Source organism: Acanthopagrus latus, chromosome 12 (assembly GCF_904848185.1).
Source record: "Acanthopagrus latus isolate v.2019 chromosome 12, fAcaLat1.1, whole genome shotgun sequence".
NCBI classification, from domain to species: Eukaryota; Metazoa; Chordata; class Actinopteri; order Spariformes; family Sparidae; genus Acanthopagrus; species Acanthopagrus latus.
The window spans coordinates 19,220,456-19,247,269 of NC_051050.1; the positions used below are offsets into that span (position 1 = coordinate 19,220,456).

Sequence of the window (26,814 nt, forward strand, 5' to 3'; positions counted from 1 at the left end):
AACAAACTTTGGGGGAAAAAATGGTAAAATTATCTCCAGTGATGTCATGCAGTGGCTAAATTGCATTGTGGGTAATGTAGATGCTAGAATTTGAAGAGCAGTCCAGTGTTCTAGCGCTGCTCTCAGTTTAAAAAGGAGAACCAGAGATACCACGTTTTTTTTTCCCCAACACATTCTTGTTCTTTTTCAAAACCTGGTGTCCCACAATGCAACACACACACACACACACACACAATGTATCTGATTACATGCAGCTTCCCCTGGAGCCACAAAAGGCATTTTTACTTCTTGTACACATACACAGTTGAACTCCCTGTAAACACACTTTAATGTGTAAAATTGGTGGAGTGACCCTTTAATGAGCATTCAAACAGACACAACATGCACGCGGTGTTCTTACTGGGCAGCTCCAGTTTGACACACTTGTTGTTCTCCCTCCCAACAGGACACTTGTAGACGTCTCCTGTCCGTCTGGCCGGCTGACCCGACAGCGGCGACCCAATCAGAACCCTGAGCAAATAAAGAACAGTTGCGATTGGTTCGTTAGAAATCCTGCCAACAGCCACACAGACGCATCACAGTTGTACAATTGTGATAACAAACACAAACCAAATGTTATTGCGGGAATTAAACACTGGCAGGCAGGAAGCCAGTTTGGAAGACTTTTTAAATTTCACAACAATTTAGATTTGCCTTAATTATACTTTTCGAGTTGAATTAAACATAAACAGCCGATTGGCAGATAAAGCTGTTACAGTTTATTATAATTGGCTTATGAATCATGGCTGTCCAATCATTTTGTAATAAAAAAAAAAAACACTTTATTGTCACTTAATTTGAACCTTATTACATTCTAATGTGTGATATGTTGCAGATGTTTGGCGACTGGTGCAGTTTTACTGTATCTTGTTCATTGTGTGTGTGTGTGTGTGTGTGTGTGTGTGTGTCTGAACTCGACATGTATGTACAGTACGCACATGCCTGCACGCCCGCCTGTGCCACACACACATGCGTGAGTGTGAGTTTCATAACACCGTGTCACTCCGTCAGTTAACTGATGCTAAAAAGAGTCGGTCATCTGCCTTCGTCCAAACACTCAGGCCTATTAACATTCCTGAACTGAAATGGGCCCTGGTCATCTGCAGCGAGACTCAGAGTGGAACAACAACAACACGCTCTCCGCTGCCTGTGCGAAACACCACAATGTACTGATTGATTCATGACAGACACTCAAGGAGGTGAGAGATTACTCTTTTAATTCTTCTATAAGTGATTTTTAAATGACTGCAGGATTTCGCCGAGCCATGAGTGTGTGTGTTGTTTCTCATCTTTCATCACTGCAAAAAGGTCAACTCACGAAAATCATCACATACAATATATGCATGTGTGTTCTTATCCAAAATCAACTCATTAAACTTGATTTAAAGTAAAACGCATTAGCATAAATAATGACCATGCTCATATAAGTCCATTAAATATGAAGGCTAGTTACACTAACGCCTTGTGCTAACTGCATGTGATGCAAGCAAGCGTAGCGACATAATCAGCTTGATGTCATTTATTTCTACTGAAGTGCCCTTTATGTGCCAGTTAAATCCTGTCTCCTGTCCTGTCTCCTGAAAGCGTGACCTGGACGAGGAATGGTTTGACTCATGAAGTTAACATTGGTTGTGAGTTTGATATGAAATACTGTCTCTTCTCCAGTAGAGAAACATCTAGATATCACAGTGTAAGTAGTATCCATAATGTGTGTTTTCTTTTTGAGGAAAATCCATCTTTTACTTGAGTGGTTACGTTTCCAGTCTGATTTCCAGCGCACATCTGGTTGGTGTGTTTGTGAAAGTGATGTTAGGAGGGGTGCAAGCTAGCCGTCTGCTTCCCCAAGATGAACTGCCATCGATCAGTTCATTAAACTCCCTGCAAGAAAGATGTTCTTCTAACACTACCGACTATTTATCGAGTTTACCAACTCCCAAGAAATGTTATCAAGTCATTTTATGGTATGATTTTCTTAGTTTGATAGCAAACTTCCCAAGAGATCTCTTACATTCTCTGCTGTACATAAACAACATCGAAACGTGTTTATTTGTCAGAGAATTTTTTGCAGCGCAGCAACTCAACAGTTTCGTGAGAGTCTCGTGAGAAGAGACGAAACTCGTGGTGTGACCCAGAGTGGATGTCTCAATCGCCTCCACCGCTGTTTTCTCTGTGCAGCCGATCCACCTTTCCGCACTGCTGAGGTGCACCGTGGAGCTGAAGGGTGGAGGTCGAGGGGAGACATCTGCGACCAATCAGCCGCCTCCCAGTTGCGGCAACCTGCGCTTTACATCATCCCGTGATTGCCATGTTAGTCAACCGTAATAGTCTCCCACATGGATGCAGTGCGGGCTACATATCATCTCCTGTTTTTATTGCCTTCGATTCTCCCCAACGCTCTGTTTTATCTCTTCATTTTCCTTTAGTCATCTGTAAACGTTCACGCCTCTGCTCTCTGCCTGCTTCGCCCCGCTTCATTTCTCACCAACAACTCCTCTTACCGGACCCGCTTATCTGGGTGATACTTTTTCTCGCGAGCGGGAACAAAACCGTGCTTTCTCGGGATCAATTGGTGTTTCCAGAGAACAGTCTTTGGAGGCTCAGTCACATCTGGCACCACTGATTAGCGGTGAGTGTATTACCCCGTAACTGATCTCATAAGAGCTTGATAAGATCATTGCTGCAGAGCTGCACCAGGTACAGACACGTGGGAACGAGTCAGTGTTACAACAGGTTGGAGTAATCGGAGGAGCGATGTCGAGAAGAGAGCCGTTAACCACACTCTAATAGCTTTTAACAGGGGTTTTAAAAATGTCCTCCCAGACAGTTACGGAAAGCAGAGACACGGACGCTTGGTTTCAGTGTATTTAAAGGTTCGGTGTGCGGATACTCTGGTGGGCAGTTTATGGTTAACAGCAGGATCAGTAAAGGAAAGATCCTCATTACAGCAGCAGCTGGTGCGCTCTCCTCCATTTAGTTTTACAGGTGAATTTGGGTTTTTTTTCCCCCCTTTTTCCTAATGTTGTGGGTTTGAATTAAACCGAACTGCAGATCTTGGTTTAATAAATTGTTCTCAGGCAAGAACATTTGTTTTTGCCAGGCCCCCTCTTTAAAAACACTCGGTTAATGATGACGAGGACCACCGGAGCAGAGGTAGGAGTTCGTGAGGAAGCACAAAAGACTCGACGCTGCTTGTTTTAACACCTTCGTCTGCACGTTGGATGCAACAAGATTACCAGCAGTTGGTCGAAAGCCAGTAATCATTTCTGAAGAAGAGGTGCAGGGACATGATGTTTTGAGCAAGAGTTCCAGTGAAACCTCAAATGAATGTAAACAGCGCGGGGAAACGTCGTCATGCTTCCTGTATGTCATGATACATTATATCACTGTTCGCTCGTCAACTTGTCCACCTCAGCCACGCGTAAGAAAACAAAAATAAAAAGCTTTTTTCTTGATATACTGTTGTTGTTTTTGCTTTCACATTTCCAGATCTTGTGTCTCCTTAAATGGTGAAAGCGCTAAAGAAAAAAATGGAGGATGTTTGCTCAAGCCATGGTCGAGTCACGGAGAAAGAACTGACATTTTTGGTAAATTCTGGTCGATAAGGCCGACACATATAGCTGATCTTTATAATAACCTCGTAAATTCATATCATAAAGCTTTAATCCTGCATAAGTGAAGTTAAAATCATCAAAGACCTCCGTAATGATCTGCAGGGAGTCTGCGGCTCCCTTTCGAGGGATAAATACGTGAAAAACACAATCAACGGCAGTGACACCATTTCTGACAGATTATCGGTGTGGTTTCTTGCCAGATTCGCTCAAAATATATATTCAAAAATAGAATGGACGCGGTGAGGATCCCTGCAGGCTGGAAGCTGACAGGGCACATCGAGCTGTCTGAACGGTCCATCTGGGCGCTGCCACCTCATGTGTGTCCCGGGGATGATGGAGAAAGCAAACAAGTGTACTGGCAGCATGAGAAGCCCTGACGCGTAGGAAAAAATCACATTATACTAAAGCCTTGTGTTCCACTTAAAGCACTGGTTGGTTGTGAGCATAAGCCCAGGGGGAGGGGACTGTCTTGAAAGTTTCATACATACAGTTGGGAAGGAATAAAAATCAAAAGAGGAATGGCTCCTCTTTTCTACCACCTTCATACTTTAAGTGTAAAATCACGAGAATCGCCTCAACAACTCAAAACTGGTTCATTCATTCCTGAAACGGACTCGCGTTTCACTCGGCACCTGCCAGACGGGGAGGAAATTGCGTCGTAATGAAAGATGAATGTTAAGACTCTCACCATTTCCCCTCGCTGTTCTCAAACTGCTGCACGGTGTAGCCGAACATGTCCTCCAGCGGCCCGTCGAACGACAAGCCATTCTTCTGGTCCACGTTGAAGGACAACACGCAGGCCAGCAGCGCTGCAGGACCGGAAGGGAAGGAAAAAAAAAAAGGTTAAACAGAAAGCAGGAGAATGTTGTTTACTAAACAGAATGAGACTTTCTTAATCTGCTGCACTGCTGTGTGAGTTTGGATTAAATATACTGAGGGATACATAAATAATCAAATCCTGAAATAAGAGACGATTGTATGAATTTTCTCATATAAGGAAGCCACGTCAGTGAGGAGGAGGTCCGCTTTAATAAACACTCTTAACGAAAACAGTTGAGATGCAACCCGGAAATGGAAAATAAACAGATCCAGTCATAGATTAATTCATAAACGGTAGATATTTTGGTCATTTAGCCACAATATTTATATAAATCAGATGATATTGGAGATATTTAGTTGTGTAGAGATGGTGAACCGAGATGACGATGATGGTGATGAACTAACTGTACGGGAGTCAGTTTTGGAGGACACTGGAGGAATTTCAAACATCACTGTGAAGCACTTTGGTCGGAGTCCAGTGTGACCTGCAGGACAATGGCCTCCTCTCTGCTCGCTGCGCGGTCCGCGTCCGTCTGCCACCGAGCTGAGTATATATCACAGAGGCTCTATATAAATCCATCCGTGTCTCATTGTGCCGCCAACGACAATGACACTCTTTATATCGACCCAGGCAGGGAATTCCTCCAGCGCAATTTATTCAATTCCCGGACTTGCGAGGGAGTGCAGAGGAGCGAGGGGTTTAAAAAAAGACCGTGCAGACAGAGACCACATACATGGAGGCGCAAGAAAAAAAAAAAAAAAGCAGCTATTTGTTCTTTGATGATGTTTTGACGCTGATGTGTCTGACCCAAACAAAACAGAGAGCTACCATATGTTGTCTGGACTCGGCTCCCACAGTAATTACAGACGTTTCATCCACGCCAGTGCCGGAGAGCAAGCGGCGACGGCTCGGTCAGCCGGTGCACCACTTGGGTCCAGTCTCAAATACGTCGACGCTTGTTTGATTGTAATATGACATTTTGTGGACACATTCATGGTCCCGAGAGGATCAGCCCTGATGACTTTGGCTTCCTCCAACGCCACCGTTATTGGAGGGGACTGCCGTGACATTTGATCCATGTATTCACATTCCCCTCAGGATCGACTGTAATAACTCTGGTGATGCTCTGACGTTTCAAACCATCGCCATCGGGTCAAAATATCCCAAAAGTCATCCTTGGAAACTGTTTGGAAAAGGGCTGCTTTCTTAAAAAATACTTGGCAGGTGACTGGACGAACCATCTGTACAATATTTCTTTTAAAATATCAGCTTATAATTACACAGATGGACAAAGCGGTGTAGCCTCTTGTTCATGCTAAGTAGAAGGAGACACGGACAGCAACACACTCAGGGATAGAACCGTAACTCATTAGATGCATGAATTACATGTAATCAGGTCTGTTTCCAGCTCCTCGCGCTGCTCGTCTTATAAACAGAGGACTTACGAAAACACACTGCTGCCAGTCATCATCCAGTAATGTTAAGATGTTAATCACCTAGATTTCATATGAGATTACCCTTTCCACACTCCCCTCTGGTGAAGAGAGCTAGACAGATAGAGAGAGAGAGAGAGAGAGAGAGAAGCAGACCTGCAGAGTCATACACTGGAATCCAAGCCAAGAAATATTATCCCCCCGTTACTCCCTCGCCCCTTTCTCTACTTCCTCTGTTACCCCTCTCCAGCTCTCAGAGAAGCTCCATTTCCTGTTCCTATTAACCTGATTATAGACATCCCCTCAAACCCGAAACGTACACACACACACACACACACAGAGCTAATTTAGCTGATTTAAGATGGCTTCAAGCCAACCAGACCCTTTCCATTTATCACAGTCTGAGCTCAAGTGCAGTTCACAGTCACGCCGGCCTGAGAGGTAAATTGCTCGAGGACGTCCTCTGTGTATTGGCCGACAGGTCTTTTTTTAGCGTGTACCAATCGCGTTCCTGCTGTGTTTGGTGTCTCCTGGCTCTGTTCTGCCCAAATCAAAACCAGCGAGTTATGCAACTGACTGGCCGAACATCTGCGCTGGAAAACCAGTAAGCGGGGGCTTCTCCTTTTGTGGATGGAAACGGCCTCATGAGCCTCTGAGGGAATGGCATATAAAGCTGTCCATCACTGTCAGGAGGGTTCATGTTGTGCTCTGTTACACGTGGTAAGAGGCGAGAGGAGGTGTTTGCATGGCTCTGTTTCAGCTGGGGCGGCACCTCTAGACTTAATGTCTCAACAGCTATTGGATGGATTGACGTGAAACCTTAATACAGACGTTCATGGTCTCCAGAGGATGAACCCTTCAGACATCGGTGACCCTCTGTGTCTCTAGTGCTACCACCAGGTTGACACTGTTTGGCTATGGACCTGAAATTGTCTTTAGCTGTGGCTCGGGGGTAGAGCCAGCGTCTAATTATCAGAAGGTCGCTGGTTCGATTCCCTTGGTCTGCATGTTTAAGTGTTCTTGGGTTAGATACTGAACTCAAAATTGCTCCTGATGTGCTGGTTGGCACCTTGCATGGCAGCCACCGCCGTTACTCTAAGTCCCTTTGGACAAAAGTCAGCTAAATATAAATTCAGGACACAAATTAAAAGTTCCATCTAAGATGACTTTGAGAACTGTGGCGATGCCCTGACTTCGTCTCCTGTCACCACCGTGAGGTTAGAATTCAAATTTTACATTTAAAACATCGTTTCATGGTTTCAGGTGATCACACACAAATGGAAACACTTTTATTCCATTTCTACCAATAGATTCCCCTAAATTCAACACACTGAACATTTAAACATCATAGCTGCTGAATATGAGCATGTTAGCACTGTTACTGTGAGTGTCGTGTTTCTGAATACAGCCTCACAGACTCTTGTTTCAAGATACGAGGCCCGGCTGATACAGTACAGTCCATATGTGTCCTTGTTTATCGTAAAACAGAATCTCCCTCTTGCTCACCAGCAATTTCTGATCTGATTTGGTTTGAATATCAAAGCCTTCAGACTACAATGACCAACCAATGAGTCTGTTTATGGTCAAGCGCCATGCGTCCCGAGTGATCCTGGCAGTCTGTCAGCCACACTAACCACAATAAAACCCCGCTGCCCTCTCGAACACTGTTATCAAAACCAAAACTACTCCATTTCAGCATGTAACGATCCTGCGACACCTTAAACCGGGTAGCAAAAAGTCCGATCTGTGCGACGCAGCCGGGGCAGAAACGCTGCACAGATCAGCACCTGTTGGCCTGCGAGACATCAAAACAGCAATAAATACGACCCCAAAGTCAGCACCTGTAGGCTTCAAAGCTTCACTCAGCCACCAGTAAAAACACACACCCTACCGGCACCTGCTCATCTGTAACATATCCAACCAGCTATAATCAGCTTTAAGGCTTAACACAAATCAGCACCTGCAGGCAACAAAGTCATTAAGTGAGCCTGAAACTCAAACTCAATCAGGTGTGGTAAGAAACACACGTCAGTCGTAAAAGCTGACACAAGACAGACAGTTAAAAACAAATACTCTAAAATTAAAATAAGCATCTGTAACATAACATCTGTAGTGGCTCAGAAACTGGATAACGCTTATGACACGTCAGTAAGAGTCAAAGAAAGAATGGATTCGTGTTTTTATGACGGACTGGTGTCTGACCTGTTCGAAGGAAAAAAAGACAAAAGGGGCTTTTTGGGTGGGACCTGGACCTTCATGGACCATGTGCTGGTGTTTAACAAGAGGCACGACCGAGAGAGGCTTCATATTCTGGCGTGACCACGAGGGCAGCCTAGAGCGTTGAAGAAGTTATGAAGCTGAAATATTTCCAGATTTCCTGCTTTGTTCTTTTATCTTTATCTGTTTTTTTCTTCTCCACTTCTTTCGCAGCTTTCCCGTGATCCTCCTCTGATTTATTTCAGCAACCTGTTCTTCAATATCTTCTTGTTTTGTACCCACACTTTCCCCTCTAATCACTCCAGGAATGGTAAGTCACGAGCTGATGGTCTGTCTGGTTTCAGGTCTTTTGACTCTGACTTAATTTTCTTATTTGGCTCTCTGCTCACTCGCTGCTCATTCCTTTGGCACACGCGCAGTATGTGGGTGTGTAGTGGACGCAAGAGGCCATGAATGTAGGCGTGTTTGTGCCTTTTCATGCAAAGGAAAACACAAAGGCCAAATTCCTTTGAGTTTTAGCGTTAATATCTGTTGGCAGAGGAAGATAGAGATAAATAAGACAAGCTGCAGCAATATTAGAAACAGGACTATAGGTCAAAACCATGTCGGAAAATTTGAATTTTGACCTGCTGATGGCACTAGATGAAAAGTTAAGGGATCATCATGTTTTCACAATTTATCCTCTGGGGAAAATGCACGTTTATGCAATAAATCCAGTAGTTACATGAAACGTCACTCAAAACCGCAAATGTGGATCGAGTGCTGGCACTAGAAGGACAGTTGGAGGATCATCAGAGTTGGTAGGATTCATCACCTGGGCACCATGAATGTCTAAACCAACTGTACCAGAAATCTATCCCATAGTTGTTGAGATTTATTTTGTTTGTTTTTTTAAGAGGAAAAGTAAGGAGATACCCAAAGTTCTTCAATTCGGGAGAATTGAAGGAGAACATGAATTTCTGAACAAATGTTAAGGTAATCAGTGCTCTGAGGACCATGAATATCTATACAAAATTTTATGGAAATCTATCCAATTGTTATTTTATTACAAAACAAATATCACCCTTATGGTGGTGCAAGAGAAAAGGTATGGGGATTCAAAAACCTCCTCTGGGGAACATGAATGTCTACACCAAATTTAATGGCAATCCATGCTATAGTTGTCAAGACATTTCATTAAAAAACACAAATCGCCAAAGTCAGAGGGTTCCCACCTCTAAGGACAATGAATATCTGTACCAAATTAATGAATATTAATCAAATTGTCACTGATTTATCTTAGTGAAGAACGAATGTGTCCACTGTTTGGTGGCACAAGAGGAAAAGTATAGGGATACCCAAAGTTCTTCAATTCATCCTCAGGGGAACATGAATGCCCTGAACAAATCTCATGGTAAAAGTTTTTGAGATATTTTGTTCCAAGTGGCAAATGTCAAGAAATCTTCCTCTAGGGACCATGAGGATCTGTGCAAAAAATCAACCTGCTGGTGGTGTAAAATGAAAAGTCACAGTATCAGCAAAGTAGGTGGGTTTCTTTTCTGGGGAACATGAATGTGGTTCCCTAGTGGTGGACCAGGCTACACTGTTAGCATGGCTAACGCTGTTCAATCTGTTTACTCTCCTCCACCCATTCATCAATTAATTCTCCCATCCCTCCCTCAAGAACATCATCCATCTCGCTACTACTTCCTCCATCCATTCATCCCTGCCCCTCCTCCCCTCCCACCACCCGTCCCAGCATCTCTCTGCTGCTCTCTTCAAGCACCTTCTCGTTCATTGACTGAACATGTTGGGCTCGGCGGTGTCGGTTTCCTCTCCCTGAAACTTCCAGATGTATTCTCCTGGGATCTGCTTCTCACCGGTGCGGAAAACATGCAGCCTTACTAGCGGAGACCCACGCATGACATCATCCCCCCGACGGTTGTCAAAGCTTTCATCCCCCCAAAAATTCTCTCTGTATATTGCAGGGGTGGTTGACGCTCTTGTAACCATCACATTACTATGTCTGTTAAATCTGCTGATCACAACGGTCCCAACATCCAGGGAGCAGCTGGGACGAGTGGGCTTGTGGGATGGATCAAACACCTCTTGGGGAACTAAAAATACACACACCCACGGGTCAGAGAATGACCTTCCTCCAGATTCAATAAGCAACATGCAAAAATAATCACGCTTCTACGTCACGCTGCGAGGCAAACCGCGAGAGAAAATACTCGGGGCAAACTCCATATTCCTGCAAATCAACAGCTCTTAAACATATCACCGCACGTTTGTTTTGCAAAAGTCAGCGATAGCAAACAGAAAACTTTTAAAGAAAACAGAAACACAAATGAGAATCTGATGAACAGGAAAAAGGGAGCAGAGAACAATTTCCTCTAAAGCTCGTATATTAAACAACTCGCGATGCAGCGGTATCTGTATATCTCATTTTACATGCACGCTTTGTGTAATTAACAGCATTCATTACATCACAATACTCTCATTAGAGTTTTATAACACTGCAGTGCTATTTATTTGTGCTATGTTTATTGTTTTTTCAACAATAAAGTGATGCTAATGCTCACTTAAAAGTGTTTCGATTTCGCTGTCTGCTCCTAAGGTGGATCGGAGCAGTTGGGACTTGGCTTAATGGTGGTTTCAAGCTCAATCAAAGGAAAGAAAGTTTTACTTCTGTCCAGGAATTTAGGCAAAACGATTGATGCCACTTAGTTAGTATCTTAGTTTAGCATAAAGACTGGAAGCAGAGGGAAGCACCTGGCCTGGTTCCCCTCGAAGTACAGAAAAATCGATATATGATTAATATATCCTGATTTCAAAGGCGCCCCGCCAGAGCGCTAATGTTCCGTCTCCTTGTCTCATTTTTTATTTTTGTATTAAACCCTCCTCCGCTGTATTTGGCCCGCTGGGAGTCAGGCAATTTCTTGGCAACAGTGTAGCGAAACTTCCGAAAGTCAGTGCATCAAATGGCACGCAGCTTTTAGACTGAGAGGCTGTTATCAAGCTTCACATCTAGTTCTTGGAAAGATGTCGAACCACGCCCTGAAAAGTAAAGATTGACTTTATCTGTGATCCGACGAGGGTTTGCTCATCATTCACTTCACCGTGTGTGTGTTTTCTCAAAGCTGTTCCGAGAAACAGAAACACACCTGCGTTTTGGCAAAGCCCCTCAGAAAGACGCTGAAATGACTGTTCAACGCGGATCACAACAGCGGATCAGTCTAATTGTTGGTTGAGGGATGTTTTTTAAATAAATCACTTACCAAGCAGAGATTGAAAAAAGGAAAAGAAGAACAACAAATTACATGCTGAGTATTTCAGTTGATTAAATGAAATAACTCCAAAGAAAACGATGATAATGCAGATTTTACAAGTAATAACTCACTGGTTCCTAAAATATTGGATTCATTAATGATTTTGAAGCGTTTGACTTCATTTCTTTGATGTGAAAATGAATTTAAGATGTTCTGGATCGCAACTCCATGGAGAGGGAGGAGGAGAAAAAAAAGCAACATTTGAAACATATCACCATTAGTGTGGACACGGCCTCAGCGGGGGTGAATCCCGCCCCCCGTCGACACACTCCCTTTTTCTCCCCCCGCTGTCGAACACACAGATGTGTTGGAGGCGGGTCAAACCTCCCCTGATGTTTTGTTTCTCGGCTGTTATTTCAAGGCTACTCCAGAAACAGCAGAGGAAAACATCCCACAAGACAAACACGGTTGAGTCTGAGTGAGATAAACCGGCAAAAATATAAATCTAGCGTGCAGACTGTAATGATGTGATGAGCGACTTTCCGCCAAGGGTTGTTGTTTGACTCTAGAATGAGCATTTAATGAATCAAGAGAGGCGTCTGCGCGGCACGAACGTCCCGTTTCCTCCCTCTGCTCGAGAAATGTGCAACGTTTTTTTCTCAACTTGGGTGAGGTGAGCGGCCAAAAATAGATTCAGCCAACAAGGGCAGAGAAACATTCTGCCGTCTTAAACGTCAGCGGTAAATGTCAGGTCTGGTTTCGCTTTGATTCTGAAACGCTGTCAACAAACTGAGGTCTCTGGAGGTCCTCAGAGGACAGGTACAGAGGCTATGAACTCGATTCCTGGCTTCAAAGTGGTTTTGAATTTCTGTTTTGTTTTTTTTGATTTTTTGCAAAAGATGGTAAAAAGAATATGTGTACTGATAAACAGAGCCTGTTTCTTTTTTTTTTTCACTATTAAAATGTTATTAACGACTGATAATTCATGCCAAGAGATGGAAGATATTCGTCTGTATTCTTCGTCTGTCTTTCATAACTCACTGTGGGGTTTTTTTTTGGTAGCAGTAAATCCGGTTGCCCTAAATGATAACAATGAAATAACTGTTTGTGTCGCTGTGTTTCTTAAGCTGTTTCCCAAACTCAGAAACTTTCCCCCAGAGACTAGAAAACTGTTTCCAGTTTAAATTATGATTTGGGGACATTCAAAAAAAAAAAAAAAAAAAAGTCCCTGTTTGGAGCATTCATGAACATTTCTCATTATTAAAGCACTCACCGCCGCCATTTTTAAAAGGCCTTTTTAATTAATTAATTAATAGTTTGGGTTTTTTTTACATGGAGCTGCAGAGAAAAGCATCTGACGAATGAACTGACGACAAACTCCGGGCCTTAGTGAGCATTTAGGCTCGTGGGGAAGTCTGCCTGGAATTAGACACAGAGATGAATAGTCACAAGCTAAACTGACTCATTTGCCTGATCTTCATGGGTCTTAAGCCCACAGTGGAAGCATAGAAAAGCTGCGGTTCCTCGGAGTTACAGTTCCAGGTACTGTGGGAGGAGAGGCAGTGATAGGTGCTGGAGGACACCGAGTGCAGAGAGTGGAGGGGAAACGTTGGCAGATAAGGTGAGAAACAGACGATCCAATAAAAACATACTCACGTTAAAAAGAAAAGGCAGGTTGACAAAAAAAATGTTAAAGCGTGCAGATATATGGATACAAGGGGAATCGGGATCGATGTTTTGCTGCAGATTTCAAGACGAGTCATCTGATATTGATTATCCGATGACTCCCGATCAATATCATATCGTCTTACATCTCTAACAAGCTCCCCTCATGTGAGCTTGTTTTCAGATTCAATCCCAAAACATTGTAATTTTCATGTTATTATATTATATAAGAGTAGTAGAAGATTAATTAGCCTCATCGATCAATATCTGAGCGTCACAGCAACAGTGAAACATCGGAGCAGAGGAAGCCGTTTTTTGTTTTTTTTTTCCCCAACGTGGCCATTGGTGCTCGCCTCTCACCGGAGAGGTTAATGCGAACACGTTGCCCCAGGCAGACGCCACAGCTCCTCTGCTCCCTGTATGATGCCAGTTTGATGGATAGTTCTGGCCTGCTGCTGGCCTGGAGAGACAGGGAGGAGGAGGAGGAGGAGGAGGAGGAGGAGGAGGAGGAGGAGGAGGAGGGCTGGACAGGCCTGGTGCACAGATGCAGCATTGCTTTGGTTGCAAACACACACACACACACAGAAACACATACGTCTAAGATCTGCAGCTATCACCACTTAGCAGGTAGTGAGAGGCCCTGAGGACTACAAGTGTGTGTGTGTGTGTGTGTGTGTGTCTGTGTGTGTGTGTGTGTGTGCACGCAATTTTTCCTCATGTGTTTCTTCTGGCAAGACATGGCAGGCTCTCGGTTGGCGCACACTGGCTTTATCAAGGAAATTACTTTAGACAGACCTCAATCCTGTTTCACAATAAAATCTCTTTATCAAAAACTACACCCAGACAGACCAAACAAAACAAACAGAGCTTTTCAAAGTAACAGCAACTCTGGGAAAGCACAAAGGGTATGTTCACCCAAAAATGAAAATCCGGTCAGCATCCACTCCCCATCATGCCCGCGGAAAGTCGGCTGAAGAATTTATTGAACTGCTGAACAACTGTGAGTTAGAAAAGGCACGTTTGACTGCTCATATCAAATACAGAAGCTGCAGAGATGACCGACTGTGTCATCTGTGTGAAAAACAGAACCAGTGCTTGTCTGCTCTCTCTCTGACCTCTGCACTCTCTGCTCCTCTCCCTTGTTTTTGCTCAAGCTGGAGATAATGCAATCTCCTCCCCCCCGCCGCCACGGATTCTCCAAACGGTCTCTGCAGCAGCTTTTTTCCCTCTCCTGACAGCCTCCTTTGCACCTCCCTGTCTGCCTCCTCCCTCCCTCCTCTTTGCCCCCGACGCCTCACAGCAACTGTGCGGTGCCAGGGGTCACATGGGTGAAAACAAATACCACAGCGCCGTCAGGACTGTCTGCGGACACGGCAGAGTGCGGCTGACGGAGGAGATAACTTCAAGCAAATAACTGATATTTGTCTGTATTTGTCTGTGAGGGTGAACTCGGTGTTTGATACGCGTGGGGTGTTTAAATGTACTTATTTAACGCATGGTTGAGGCCTGTGTCTTTCCACTTAATCCTTTTTCAAATATTTTCTCAATGTGGAAACAATTAGTCGAGGGCTCGACGGGGTTAAGAGGATGCTCCTGAAAATGCGTGAATTGTAACAGCCTGAAGAAGAGGTGGCGACGGGTGATGAAGTGTGAAACGCATGCAGAATGCTTTTATGTGTTCAATGTGCGTCTCTGTGTTTATACATGTGTGAGGTTTGACCTTCCCCGGAGGTTAAGCCCTACGTAAGCTGACACGACATGTGATGTCGCACCTTCGGGGGTGTCTTTGTTTATTTGAAGCTCTTTTATGACCACTATCAGTTTCGGGACAGAGTGTGTATGTGTGTGTGTGTGTGTGTTTTTGGCTGAAGTTTGGGGATTATTCTGCACTTATCTTATGATCATGTCTGTATTTGTGTTTATTTTGGGGGCTTAGAAGCCCACTTACAGGATGATTAGGTTTTTTTAAACACTTCATGCACACACGAAGTCCAGGAGTAAGTTCCGCGCACTGCTGCTAAACCCATAATAGGTCTGGAGATGACTTCACATTTACAGTCAGAGGACTGAAAAATGTTTGGCATAAACGTTACCTTGGCAACCCCGGGTTCCCTTTTATTTGCCTCTCACTTCTCCATCTGCCGCGATGGCAGAGACAGAGACATAATGATGGAACGATGACTCAGTTCTGTGGCAACACCAAATCCAGCTATGTGCCACCGACCGTCAGCATTCGTATATAAAACATGATTCATGTTTATTTAGCTGATTTTCTTTTTTACTGTGACAAGGCTTCTGTGTTCTCAGCTTTCCAAGTGGCTCAGTGATAATGGTGTCAGGGGATAACTGAAGTTCACAAAGACCTTGAATGTCTGTCACACTGCACAGTTATACTTCCAGCAGTTCATCTCACTCAGAAACACAAACAACCTTCCGGTGGCGCTCGAAGTCAAGTCGGCGGATCACAAGAAGTCAGTAGGATTCATCCTCTGGGAACCATGAGTGTGTCCAAAGGTTCATGGCAGTTCACCAAGTCGTTGAACTATTTCACCATCTTATTTTTAGCATATAATTATGTTATAGCATTCCCCAAATTCGTCATCGTCATCGTCCGTAACCGCTTATCCCTTTCCATGGTGTCAAGGGGTGTTGCTGCTGGAGCCAATCCCAGCCTTGTCTCATGGCGAGGGCAGGGTACTCCCTGGACAAGTCGCCAGCTCATCGCAGGGCCCTCACTGATGAGCAATGTGGGGTTCAGTATCTTGCTCAAAGACACTTCAACATGCAGCCCAGCCTTGCCCGGAGCCGGGATTTGAACTAGTGACCTTTTGATCACTAATCGACCCGCTGAGCTACAGCCGCCCCCATTCCCCAAATTAAAGCATTAAATATAGAGAACAGCTGTGAATAGCTTTGTAAAAAAATAAACAAAAGAAAAGGGACAAAATAAACATAAAGCTCTAGATCAAATTTCATAGCAGTTCATCAATTAGTTGTTGAGATTTTCACTGAAAACCAGAAATGTGAAACCTGTGGTTTCTCAAACAGTGTCCGTCGTGAGATACAGCCACAGTGTAGACAGAGATCAGTGTTGAAAGTTCTGGATCGAGTCGGGCAAACACACAACTAAGTCTGAAGGACACCAGACATGTCATATGGCTTGTTTCTAGATGTGGGCCACATACATCATGCCCAGCACGGCCTGAGTTTGGTTATCTAGTACATCTTACTACAGCTATCAGCTCAGGCTCAGCCAGCTTGACCTCATCAGACTTCTGGGCCAAGCCGGTGGACCAATCAACGCTCACTGCAGCTGAAAATGTCGATGATTTGAACAGTTTGCTGGAAAATAGGAAAATGTGTACATTTATTTCAAGCCTGCCACTGATTATGTGATAAACTTCACCCAGAATTCTTGGCTTTCCGGGTTTACTTATCCCACCTTTAGCATTTATATAGGTTAGGATTATGGCAATCTGCAATATTTTTCAAATAAGCTTGATAACCTCCCTTAATGTAAATTTGTGTTGGTGAGCTCACCCAAACACATACAGGAAAGAGTTACATTTTTCATAGCACACTCAACTTTCAACTAAGTAGGTTTTTTTCATTTGATCAGCATTTCAGTGGCTGGTACGTCAAAATTCAAGTGATGAACTTCATCAATACTGAACTGATCTGTTGAAGTGGTATCCGCTGGCCTCGCACTTAAGATGCACACCATATTAAACCACAACACCCATGATGAGAGTTCAACCATGGCTCTTTGTTGGATGTCATACCACATTTCCAGTTCATATCATTGCCACACCGTGTAAGACCAAATATTATCTGTAGTTTTCGGTCTCTTAACGCTAATACTCATTGCAAGATAAATGACTCGAGGGTAGAAAAGGCACAGTTGTGATCAGCGGTGCCGTGAGCTCTACCTGAACTCCAACGTCTTTGGTTTTGCATGGCTGCCACATGCTGCAGAGACAGCAGAATCAGTAACACATCTGCAGCGAGTGCGAAACCAAGTCATGTGGGTGGCCCTCTGTGGTTTCACAGGCCCCGAGGGCAAAACCTTTGAACGTTCCTTTGACTATCACAGCTCTTCAAGGAAATATGCTCGACTGTCTCGTGTTTATCCACCAAGTGCAACTTCCTCCGCGACGATTTTGACAGCAGTCACCTCGTCGTGCTCACGTCTTCATCTCAACGAGCTCCATGTGGTTCTGCTCTAATAAGTACAGTGGGTATGCAAAGTTAAGTATTTAAAAGGACTTCCCTAAATCAAAATGCACTTTATACATCACTCTATTAATAACAAACTAGCATAGCTGAGGGTGCCTAAACTTTATTTGGAAGCAGAAATATGGTATCATACAAACAGGCTTCGAAATACTTCGCAATACTGGAAAAATCATTCATTTCAGTGTCTCGTTTGTCGGGAGAAGTCCAAAAATTGTGTCCTCTTTTGAACCCCGCCATGTCGAAAAAGGAACCCAGGGGAGTTAGCTCAGTTGGTAGAGCGGCAGTACCATGTGCCTCACTGCACGGGATTCAAGTCTAAATCTACAAAAAAAAACAAAAAACAAAAACAAAAACAAAGGGCAGCCAACAGACAAAATCAGGCTGGGCACATCCAAAAATATCATAGTTCAGAAAGCTACACGAAGAACAAACCAGGATGCAGCCTGAGAAACACAAGTGGGATTACAAAAAATGACAAGGGCATAAAAAACTAGGGGATCACGACTTCTGGATGTCGTGTTTGTTTTCCACCAGCAGATGCCAGCTGATGTGACTTTTGACTGTCAGTGGAGCTCACTGTGCCCAAAAACCACATGTATGTGCAGTTGTCAGACCACACAGCTTCAGTTTCCTGCACAATGGGAGCTGCGGTGGTGTCAGCATTTACACAGTCACATCTTCTACTTCACAAGTAGCACAAAATTGCGTGTTTCACCGTCAAGATCCATGTAAATGATACACACTTAATCAGAAACTGTCAGCCTTTGACGACCACTGGATCAACAAATCAGCTTGTTTTGTTCTCGGTACGGCACGTTGTGGTCTCGGTGCATGTTTATCTGTGAGACTGTGCCAACTTCAGTTATCCACCGTAACCAAGGGCCTGCAGAGAAGTTGACCTACCATGACCAAAATGCCAGTCCAAACTCAGTTGAATGCAGGAAAATGATAAACGCTGCATCCGTCACACTTTCGATGTCCACTGAAATCATTTTACAAGTGTTTTTTTTTTTGCCGATTGTATTGTTTTTCGAGCATAAAGACTAGTTTGCGGGTCATTTAGAGGCTTCGTGACTCTACTTAAATATGGAAACCTTCTGTTGCTCCTAGCCTTCGCCGTTATCAGTAGTGTTCAATGTAAAAAATGGCCGACCTTGCGACACAGCTGCTGTCAAACCAAAGGTGAGACTGAAGTGCTTCAGGAACACTGTGAAACACAGTCAGGGTATCACAGTCACATACTGTCACACGGGAAAGGTAAAGGATGAGATAAGTGTCGGTATACAGACGTCATTATTCAAAATTAGTGTGAAAACTTGCACCTCTACCACAGCACACCCGAGAACTGAAAAATATACATACGTATCAGTGACATCAGCTCTACTGTTTGCAAAGGCACAACCCATTAATACAGGACTGAGAAAATGGGTGCTGCCCAAGACGAAATTATGTACAAAAAAGGACGGGTCAGCTCGCTATATAGACAGTTTTTTGTATGTGCTTTTCCTTGTTGTGTCACCATAATTGTAACCTGCTATGATAAAGTGGTTAAATTCAAAATAAAGAGGTTTAGCCTATTTTTGCTTGGTCTTTAAAGATTATATAATTAAAAATAATCAATAATTATTGATATCGACTGAAGTCATAGACACGTTGGTGACGGTCGGGTCTGACGGGTGTCATAATGCCTCCAGAAGTCCGACAATAAACTTGATTTCCTGTCACATCTTCAAAGTGTTCAGTGGAGTTTGAATAACTTCAGACAACATTTCCACTTAACTGATTAAAAAAAAAAAAAAATGTACGCTAACAACGAACACATCAAAGATGCTGAATAAACTAACATGACCAGATCTTAATTACTTAACATTCCAGAGAATCTGTCTGTTGCTGCCAGCAGACAGTTTATGTCAAATTAGTGCTGATTGCTGTGACTCAGGGAGTGAGCTGATTCAAATGAAAGATAGTGGAGATAGTAGAGGAGGAGGGGGGGACATATTGCTAATGACGGAGGGTGGCCGGGTTCAACATGTCTCATAAATTAAATTCGGAGCTTTAATGGCTGAGGACTTGTACCCAATGACCCGGCAACTTTCAATTAATCCACCGCCTGCTTAGGTCGGATTTCCATGTGCTCATTTCAATGCAGAGAGGAGACAAGTTCTTAAATCTGAGGTGTGAGAACCTGCAGGGGAAAAGCATCGAAGCGTTCGAAGGAATGCTGAGGAATCTGAATCAGTCTTTACAGCAGTCGTAGTCACAGAGACATTTAATACGTAAGTCAGAAGAGCATCTACGTTCTTGCTGTGCGACAAGACGTGCGTCAATGAACTGTGTGAACTCAAACACGTCTGATGGCTGTTTCTCTCATCTGATGTCTCACCATCTCTGTGATGTGCTTCCCTTTTAGGAAGGTTTCGGACAAACCGCGTCAGCTTTCATCTATCACTATCAGAACAAAGTGAAAGAGAGAAAGGGTGAAATTATTAAATTCGAAAAACAACCGTTTTGATGATCAATTATTCCTCAGAGTTGATTTCCAAGCGAAAAACAAACCCGACGTGATCTAGTTCCAGTTCTAAATTGTGGGAATTTGTTACGTGTTTTTGTCTCATGTCACTAAAGGTGACATGTTTGTGTTGGGGACAGTAGTTTAAGTTAATCACATCTCGGACTTCATAGAAAATTGTGATGAGCACTTTAGCTTCATTCTGACATTTGATTGACCACATTTTTAATAGATTCATCGAGAAATAATCTCTTAATTGTGATTCATGGAGCAGAAAAATCAAACATTTGCTGGTTCAACTTCTCATATAAGAGGATTTGCTGCTTTATTTTCATTTTTGAATCAACGTAATGTAAAATATTTGGGGGTTTTGGACCATTTGTGAGACTTTGTGAGAATCTGAATGTTCTGGTGGCCATCCTCTAGATTCTAACATGAATTACATCATAGAAAGTTAACGCACACCAAGTGTTGGATACTCTGGCTCCATATGCAGCCTCCCCATGACCCTGGTCATAGGATAAGCGGTTATAGATAATGAAAGTGTGGATGATTGGTGTTCAAGTCACCTACAGAGCAAAACAATCTAACTATTCACTGGTCTCAGCTTCTCAATTCTTCTTTAATATCAACATATATTTGGGCGTTTTAGACAAGGGCTGCGACTAATGATTATTTTCATCACACATTATTCTGATAATTAGGCAGTTTTTTAAAAATTAATCATTAATCTATACAATGTCAAAAATGTCTTGTGCTTTTTCATTTGTCTCCTTATATTCAGTATGTTATACAGTATATGCTCTTCTTCTTGAAGGTGAAAAAGGTCAAAGTCTGCACCAACAGAAGCTCCTCTCTCCCACAGAAAACACTGCTCCTGAAACGCCTCGTCAGTAGCCCCACCTTTGTCATGTCACACTACGTCATCATGTCAATGTTGCATTATTTATGCATGGCGTATAGATTAGCACAAAAAATGGATTCAGCACAGCTGCTCTGTTGTTGTTAGCGGGTGCTGGGTCAGGCGTGTGTGAGCTGACCAATCAGAACAGACGGGGTATCCAGGGGGAGGGGCCTTAAACAGACCGAGGTGGAAGACGGTGTCGCAGAACTGGATGATATGAGAAAGCTGATGTGTTTTAAGCAGTGAAGCATGTAGACTTATAGTAGTAGTGACCCAAAATAAATCTACAAATCATCTCAGCTCTAATGATATACCGAGCGACTTGGAGACATTATCTCACGCTCTGAGCAGCTGTGACGGACATTTCTCCATGCTTTTCCCTGACATTCAATACACTAAATAACTGATCTTGTAATACGATAAAAACAAAACAGATTCACTGATAATTAAAATCATAAGCTGCAGCCTCAGTCTCCAGTATAGGTGCCGTTTCACCGCCTCAGTCAGCCTTGGTCACTCCGGTCTGACACATGCTGATTGAAGCCAGGTGCCCCTCTCCTCTGCAGGACCAAACTCAAACCACCTGTAGCCCCATCTCCGTTAGGAATTTACAGAGATTAAATACTGCCACTACAATAACCACATGTGGGCCTCTGAGGCGGGCGAAGGCAGCTCCCATAGCACAACACTGGATCTCCCAGTATGGTCTCAAAACCAGTGAGCCCTCAACCCAGTTTGAGGTGATACACTCCGAACAGCTCTGGACTTAGCGGCCGTCAGCAGGAGCTGAGAGGAGTTAAGAGTGTGAGGTACGTGCAGGATGAGACATGAGGCAATCACAGAGCGCTCACCGGTTTGGTTTAGCAATTACAGTCGGTCTCATTCACAAACGATCAGGATCGCTGTTCGATGACCTGCTGCAATCCGATTGGACGAGCTGAAAAGAACCGGGGGGGGCAGTAAGCCGAGTAAGTAAACCTGACTTCTCCATGATTTGCTTTGTGAGCTTCTGCTGATCCCTCTCCACACACACACACACACACACACACACGCATCTCCATTTCTAACTCAATTCTCTAATGACCATCACAAGCCAGCATCACATGTAACCGTAGGAATCTGAGAATTAAAGAGAGACATGCTGTTCACTATCCCCTCTCTTTCTTCTTCTTCTACTTCTTCTTCTTCTTCTTCTTCTCGTTAAACCCAAGCGAGGCGGCTCACTCAACTTAGCGGGTACTTTCCGTCATGTTTGAGCTACTTGGATTTGACCTAGGAGTTAATTCGCCGCTGCTGCTCTGGAGCTGAACCCGAGAGCGCAGCTTCACCAATGGGACTCCGCAGATATCCATTACAAATAAAGAGCCTCTTGAAGCCGGTGTAAAGACAACACTCGTTTCACCCTTCGAGAAATTAAAATCCAATTATCGCTGATGATCCCGCTCAAGCGTATTCATCCAAAGATTCATTCAAGGGCTTATTTTGTCATAAGATCTCTGACATAATTCACTGTGATGCTCTTGCAAACAGTTTCTGCAGAAACATGACAAAGTTCTGACGAACTGAAGAGACGTTTCGTAACACTTCCTCTTACGCCAAAGTCTATACTGTGTTATGGACATACTTATGAGACATTCTAATGCTCCTGTAGTGCTGTATGATCATCATATGACAACAATCATAACTTATTTTGATTCAGATGGATATAACACACTATGAACATACTTATAATACGCTATGATGCACCTGGCGTGCTGTATAATCAGTTTTAAGCACTCATGGATATTCATAATGCTTCATAACAATAATCATGACTCATTATGATGCCAACGTCTATGACATTTTTGAACATATAGTGTGTATATAGTTTTAAGCAGTCATGAATATTCATAATGCTTTGTAACCAAATCATCAAAATACATTATAAAACATTTTTTAATGACCTATAAGGTAACAAGTAACAATACTTCATCATTGCTGACTCACTGACCAGGATTTGCACAGATAAGCGTGTAATACAATTCTCAAAATACATTCTAATCATCATAATGCATTATAATGTGATTATAATGTATTATAATGTGATTATAAGTCTGTAAGTGGCCATTTGGCACTTCTGGTAAAGTACTGAAATCCCTGTGATACATTACAAGCTGCTTCAAAGTCACTGTGAGTGGTCAAGAACACAACACAGACACACACTGATAAAGAATGAATGGACTTTTGACAATTTGATGCTTCTAAACATGATTACGCGGCACTGTAGGCGCATTATAATGCACGTGCTCACAATGTGTCCTGCTGCAATTCAGACACCAAATGTTACAATGAGCTTTGAGTATTGTTACACAGCATTATAAATATGTATGATTTCTTGTAACCATGATCAAACAGTGCTACAGGCGCATAGTAATGCATTATTCATATGGTCACAAAGCGTTGTAATGCTTTGTGAACACAGAGAGCGACAAAACGTACTTTTCCATTAAGCTCTGACACTGCTGTGTAAACACTGGCATGCGCAACATTCAATTAAGGCCCCATAGAGTAATTAGACTGGCTGTAATGACTCCATTACATGAGGCAGCACCGGGCTTCTGCTGCACGTAGGGACAATTAAGTGCTCTGCGGCTTCCCTCAGTCAGAATAAATACCATCTGGGCAATACGGACGGAAAGTATTTAGGGGCATTTTTACGAGGACACTGGTGCCACCACCTTTTACTGGGAGTGCGGGCGACGCGAGCGACATGTTTAATGGATGCTTTTTGGTCTTCAATTATGCAGAGCGCGATGATCTAAGCTGCTGTCCAAGCGTGTGCGTAAAACGATGCGCCGGAGACCTTTGGCGCGGCACGAAGGCGCTCTCTCTCTCTCTATCTCCGCCTTGTCGCTCGTTATTTCATCTGCAGGTCAGCACAAATGCGCGGCTCCTTAATAAATGATGACTTACCGGCAACCGCCAGCGTTGTCAGAGTGAAACGGCGTCCTGTCCCGAGCATCCTGACGCGCGGTAGATGTCCTGAGAGCTTCAGTTATTCCACGGACCCTTTTTTTTTTTTTTTGTTACGCCCGAATTTCTAAACCCGTGTCAAGTGAAATCGCTGAATGTCTGAGGAGGGCGTGCAAGTCATTCCCGTGCTCCAGCATCCACAGTTTGACCGTCGGACGTCCCGTTTCAAACTCACTTCACCGCTCGGGATGAGTTCTGTTCCATTTCGAAACAGCGAGCAGGAGGAGGAGGAGGAGGAGGAGGAGGAGGACCTTACGCACAGCACTTTGAGGGGGCTGGTCCCGCCAGTGCATGGGAAAATGTTAGCAGCGAAATAACAGCAACTGTCAGACATTAAACAATTAGACCAGGATAGTCTAATTTTAACCTCCAGGCCTCCAGTCTGTGACAGCTGACCCTCCGCTTGAATTGAATAACCCGTTTTAAAACTCAGATTTACCGTAATTAGACATCAGAGACGCGTTTTAATCGCATCATGTCAGAGAGATTGTTAGTGTGTTGAAGTGCATCACACATCTGGACACATTTTGAGGGAGTCAGTGTGAGAAAATGTAGTTTGGGCTCTTTTTTGAATGTAAAAAATGAGTCTTCCTCTTACATAAAACATGATTTTGTAATCACAGCCACTGAGGAAGGAAGATGTAGAGCAGATTTCTTCTTTAGGCAAACTTTACCAGTGTTGGTTTTGATTCCTGATAAGTTCAGTAAAATTGCTCTTATGCCCCTCTGGCTCTCAGCCCTCCCCCCTGTTAGTCATTTATTTCCCACGGGTCCACACGGACTCACCAGCTGTGGTTCTGTGGTGAAAGTTTCGGCCGCTGTTAATCATTGAAAAAAGAAGTTTTACATCTGTTTCGAGATGTTTTAAAGCCATGCATTAGTATTCTTTGGTGTGACAGAAGATAAGTTGCATTGTGTTTTAGTTAGCTTATAATGGTCTTTTTGGCCCCCAGTCAATGTAATTGTAATTATGTACAATGTAATTATCCAGTCAGCGATAGAGGAGAGAGTCGGGTGCAGAGACGCAACTTCTGGAGGAATAAACACCCTGAGTCAGTTACATCGGATTCTGGTTCTGATCTGGGACCATGTGCCAGCAGGTGGAGAGCTCGGAGACTCATTTTTAAATTCTGACTGCAGCAAGGACCAGCTACAAGCCAAACTTTTAAGATTTGTACCGTTAATATAAACATTGTCATTTTTACATTTAGGTAAAAGAATGAGTTCAAGTCTCATCTTTTGATGTTTTGAATATACACAGCACATCTCTCGACACATACATTCAGAAACGGTAAATTAATCTTTGACATCTGCTTCCGACACACAAGCCAAACATTGAAAAATCAGGTTTTTAGGATTAAAGAAACAAATGTGAGTGACGCATCAGTTCAGCTGCTTGTCTTTGGCCAGTAACTCAGTTCCTGTACTGGAATGAACAAACACTAATTCAGTCCCTGGTGACTTATATTGCTGCTTAAAGTGCAGCGCTACAAATAGTAGTCTGAGATTTGGTGCCAAATACAGCTGGAGAGGACTTGAAAAAAAGAGCTCAGACAGATGATTCTGATTATTAGAGGAAGGGTGGTGGGTGAAATTCATTCAAGGGGGAATAAAGTTGTTACTATAAAATGCAATGCAGTTACCCACTCTTTGGTTTGCACAAGTCCCGCAAGTGAATTGGATATTTTTACATGTGATGAAATAAATGAATTTAAGCTCTTACATGTAGAAATGTGGACATGTGGATTAGAAGGTCTCTCTGACATCGTCACACTGAACATCACGATCACTGTTGTTCCTGGATCATCATCATCATCACTGCGGTCCGATCCAGCTGCTCTGACGTCAGAGCTCGGTGACACGTGTCGGTGTCGTTCCTGGAAACATCGTAATTAATGTCGCTCCAGCACCATCGTTTTACCTTTTTGAAGCAACGGCGAAAACCACCTCTGAGCGAGCTGTCGTGGCAGAGTGGGTTAAGCGTAATACTTTCACTCAGGAGGCTGGGGTTTTAAAATTACACTGTTATTCTAACACAAACGTCACAAATGTTACTTTCTTCCAGTTGAGCTGTTTTGTTGACTTTGGTTTAAATATACCCTTCAACACGTGTTTGAAAGGATAAACTCGCATGCAAACTAAAATGTCAGCGTGTGACACTGAAATTATGTCACATGTGGACGGGATTCTTTCACAAATGATTGACTTTGAAGCCTTATTTTATATTTCATTTCCATTCACCATGCAGTTTTCTCTCGTACTGGCCACATGCGATGTCACACTGTCATTACTGTGACTTTTTTTATCTACACCCACACAATCAAACACACACACACACACACACACACACACCTGTACGCCTGTATCCATTTCTTCAAACACTGCGTTACCCCTCTCCATTTCTGTGTGTAAATATTATGAATGTCTATACACAAAGAGCTGTAAACATTAACATCATTACATCAGCTGGCACGCGGAATGACATATTTACTATACATACAGTATATCCTGTTGTAACCCCTTCCTCATTACATAACAATGCAAACACACGCGATACAGTGAAAGAAAAATATGGAAGTTCTCAACGTATGCCAAGCACAACATGTGCACGCTGTCAATGTACACACAGACATGCAGCTGTATCAGACGGGATCTCAGGAACTCCCTGAGATTCAGACGGTTTACAGGAGTCCTTCCTGTCTTCAGCCCTGCAGATATCTGACTGAGAGTCAGGAAGACTCTGATTAGTTTCCCTGTACTTCCCCACAACATACCCTTCCCCACCCATCTTCCCTCCGCCCCCCCACCTTCCTCATCCTCTCAGACACCTCAAGCCTGCTCACATCCTTTTGTTTCTCCCGCTCACAGATGCATAGAAAGTGGCGCTCGCGTGTTTTCATTCTTGACTTCTGCGCAGTTTCCTCCCCTTCCTCCGTCCCTCGCCTTTCATCCTGACGCACTGTATTCCTCCATTAGCCGAGAAGGGTCTATTCTAATGCGCTTTACCTCTCCCTCCCCCTTTTAAATGTCTGTATACATGCAGACAGGAAGGGCGCATTAGGAGCGTAGAAGATACGAGGCTCTCAGGGTCCCTAATGAATCAAAGGCATCTTCATT

The 26,814-nt window shown here is 43.5% G+C and overlaps 1 protein-coding gene across 1 annotated transcript in view; it reads right to left on the reverse strand.

The window, feature by feature from the left end:
* The window catches only part of itga1 (integrin, alpha 1), a 49,186-nt gene extending 25,286 nt beyond the window's left edge, over positions 1–23,900 (reverse strand). The window contains exons 1-3 of the mRNA XM_037117008.1: positions 23,638–23,900; positions 4,339–4,459; positions 401–510 (exon numbers count right to left, since the gene is read on the reverse strand). Of these exons, the coding sequence (XP_036972903.1) occupies positions 401–510; positions 4,339–4,459; positions 23,638–23,686 (280 nt within the window). The 5' untranslated portion in view covers positions 23,687–23,900. The remainder of the gene's footprint in view (positions 1–400; positions 511–4,338; positions 4,460–23,637) is intronic.
* Positions 23,901–26,814: the final 2,914 nt, after the last annotated feature.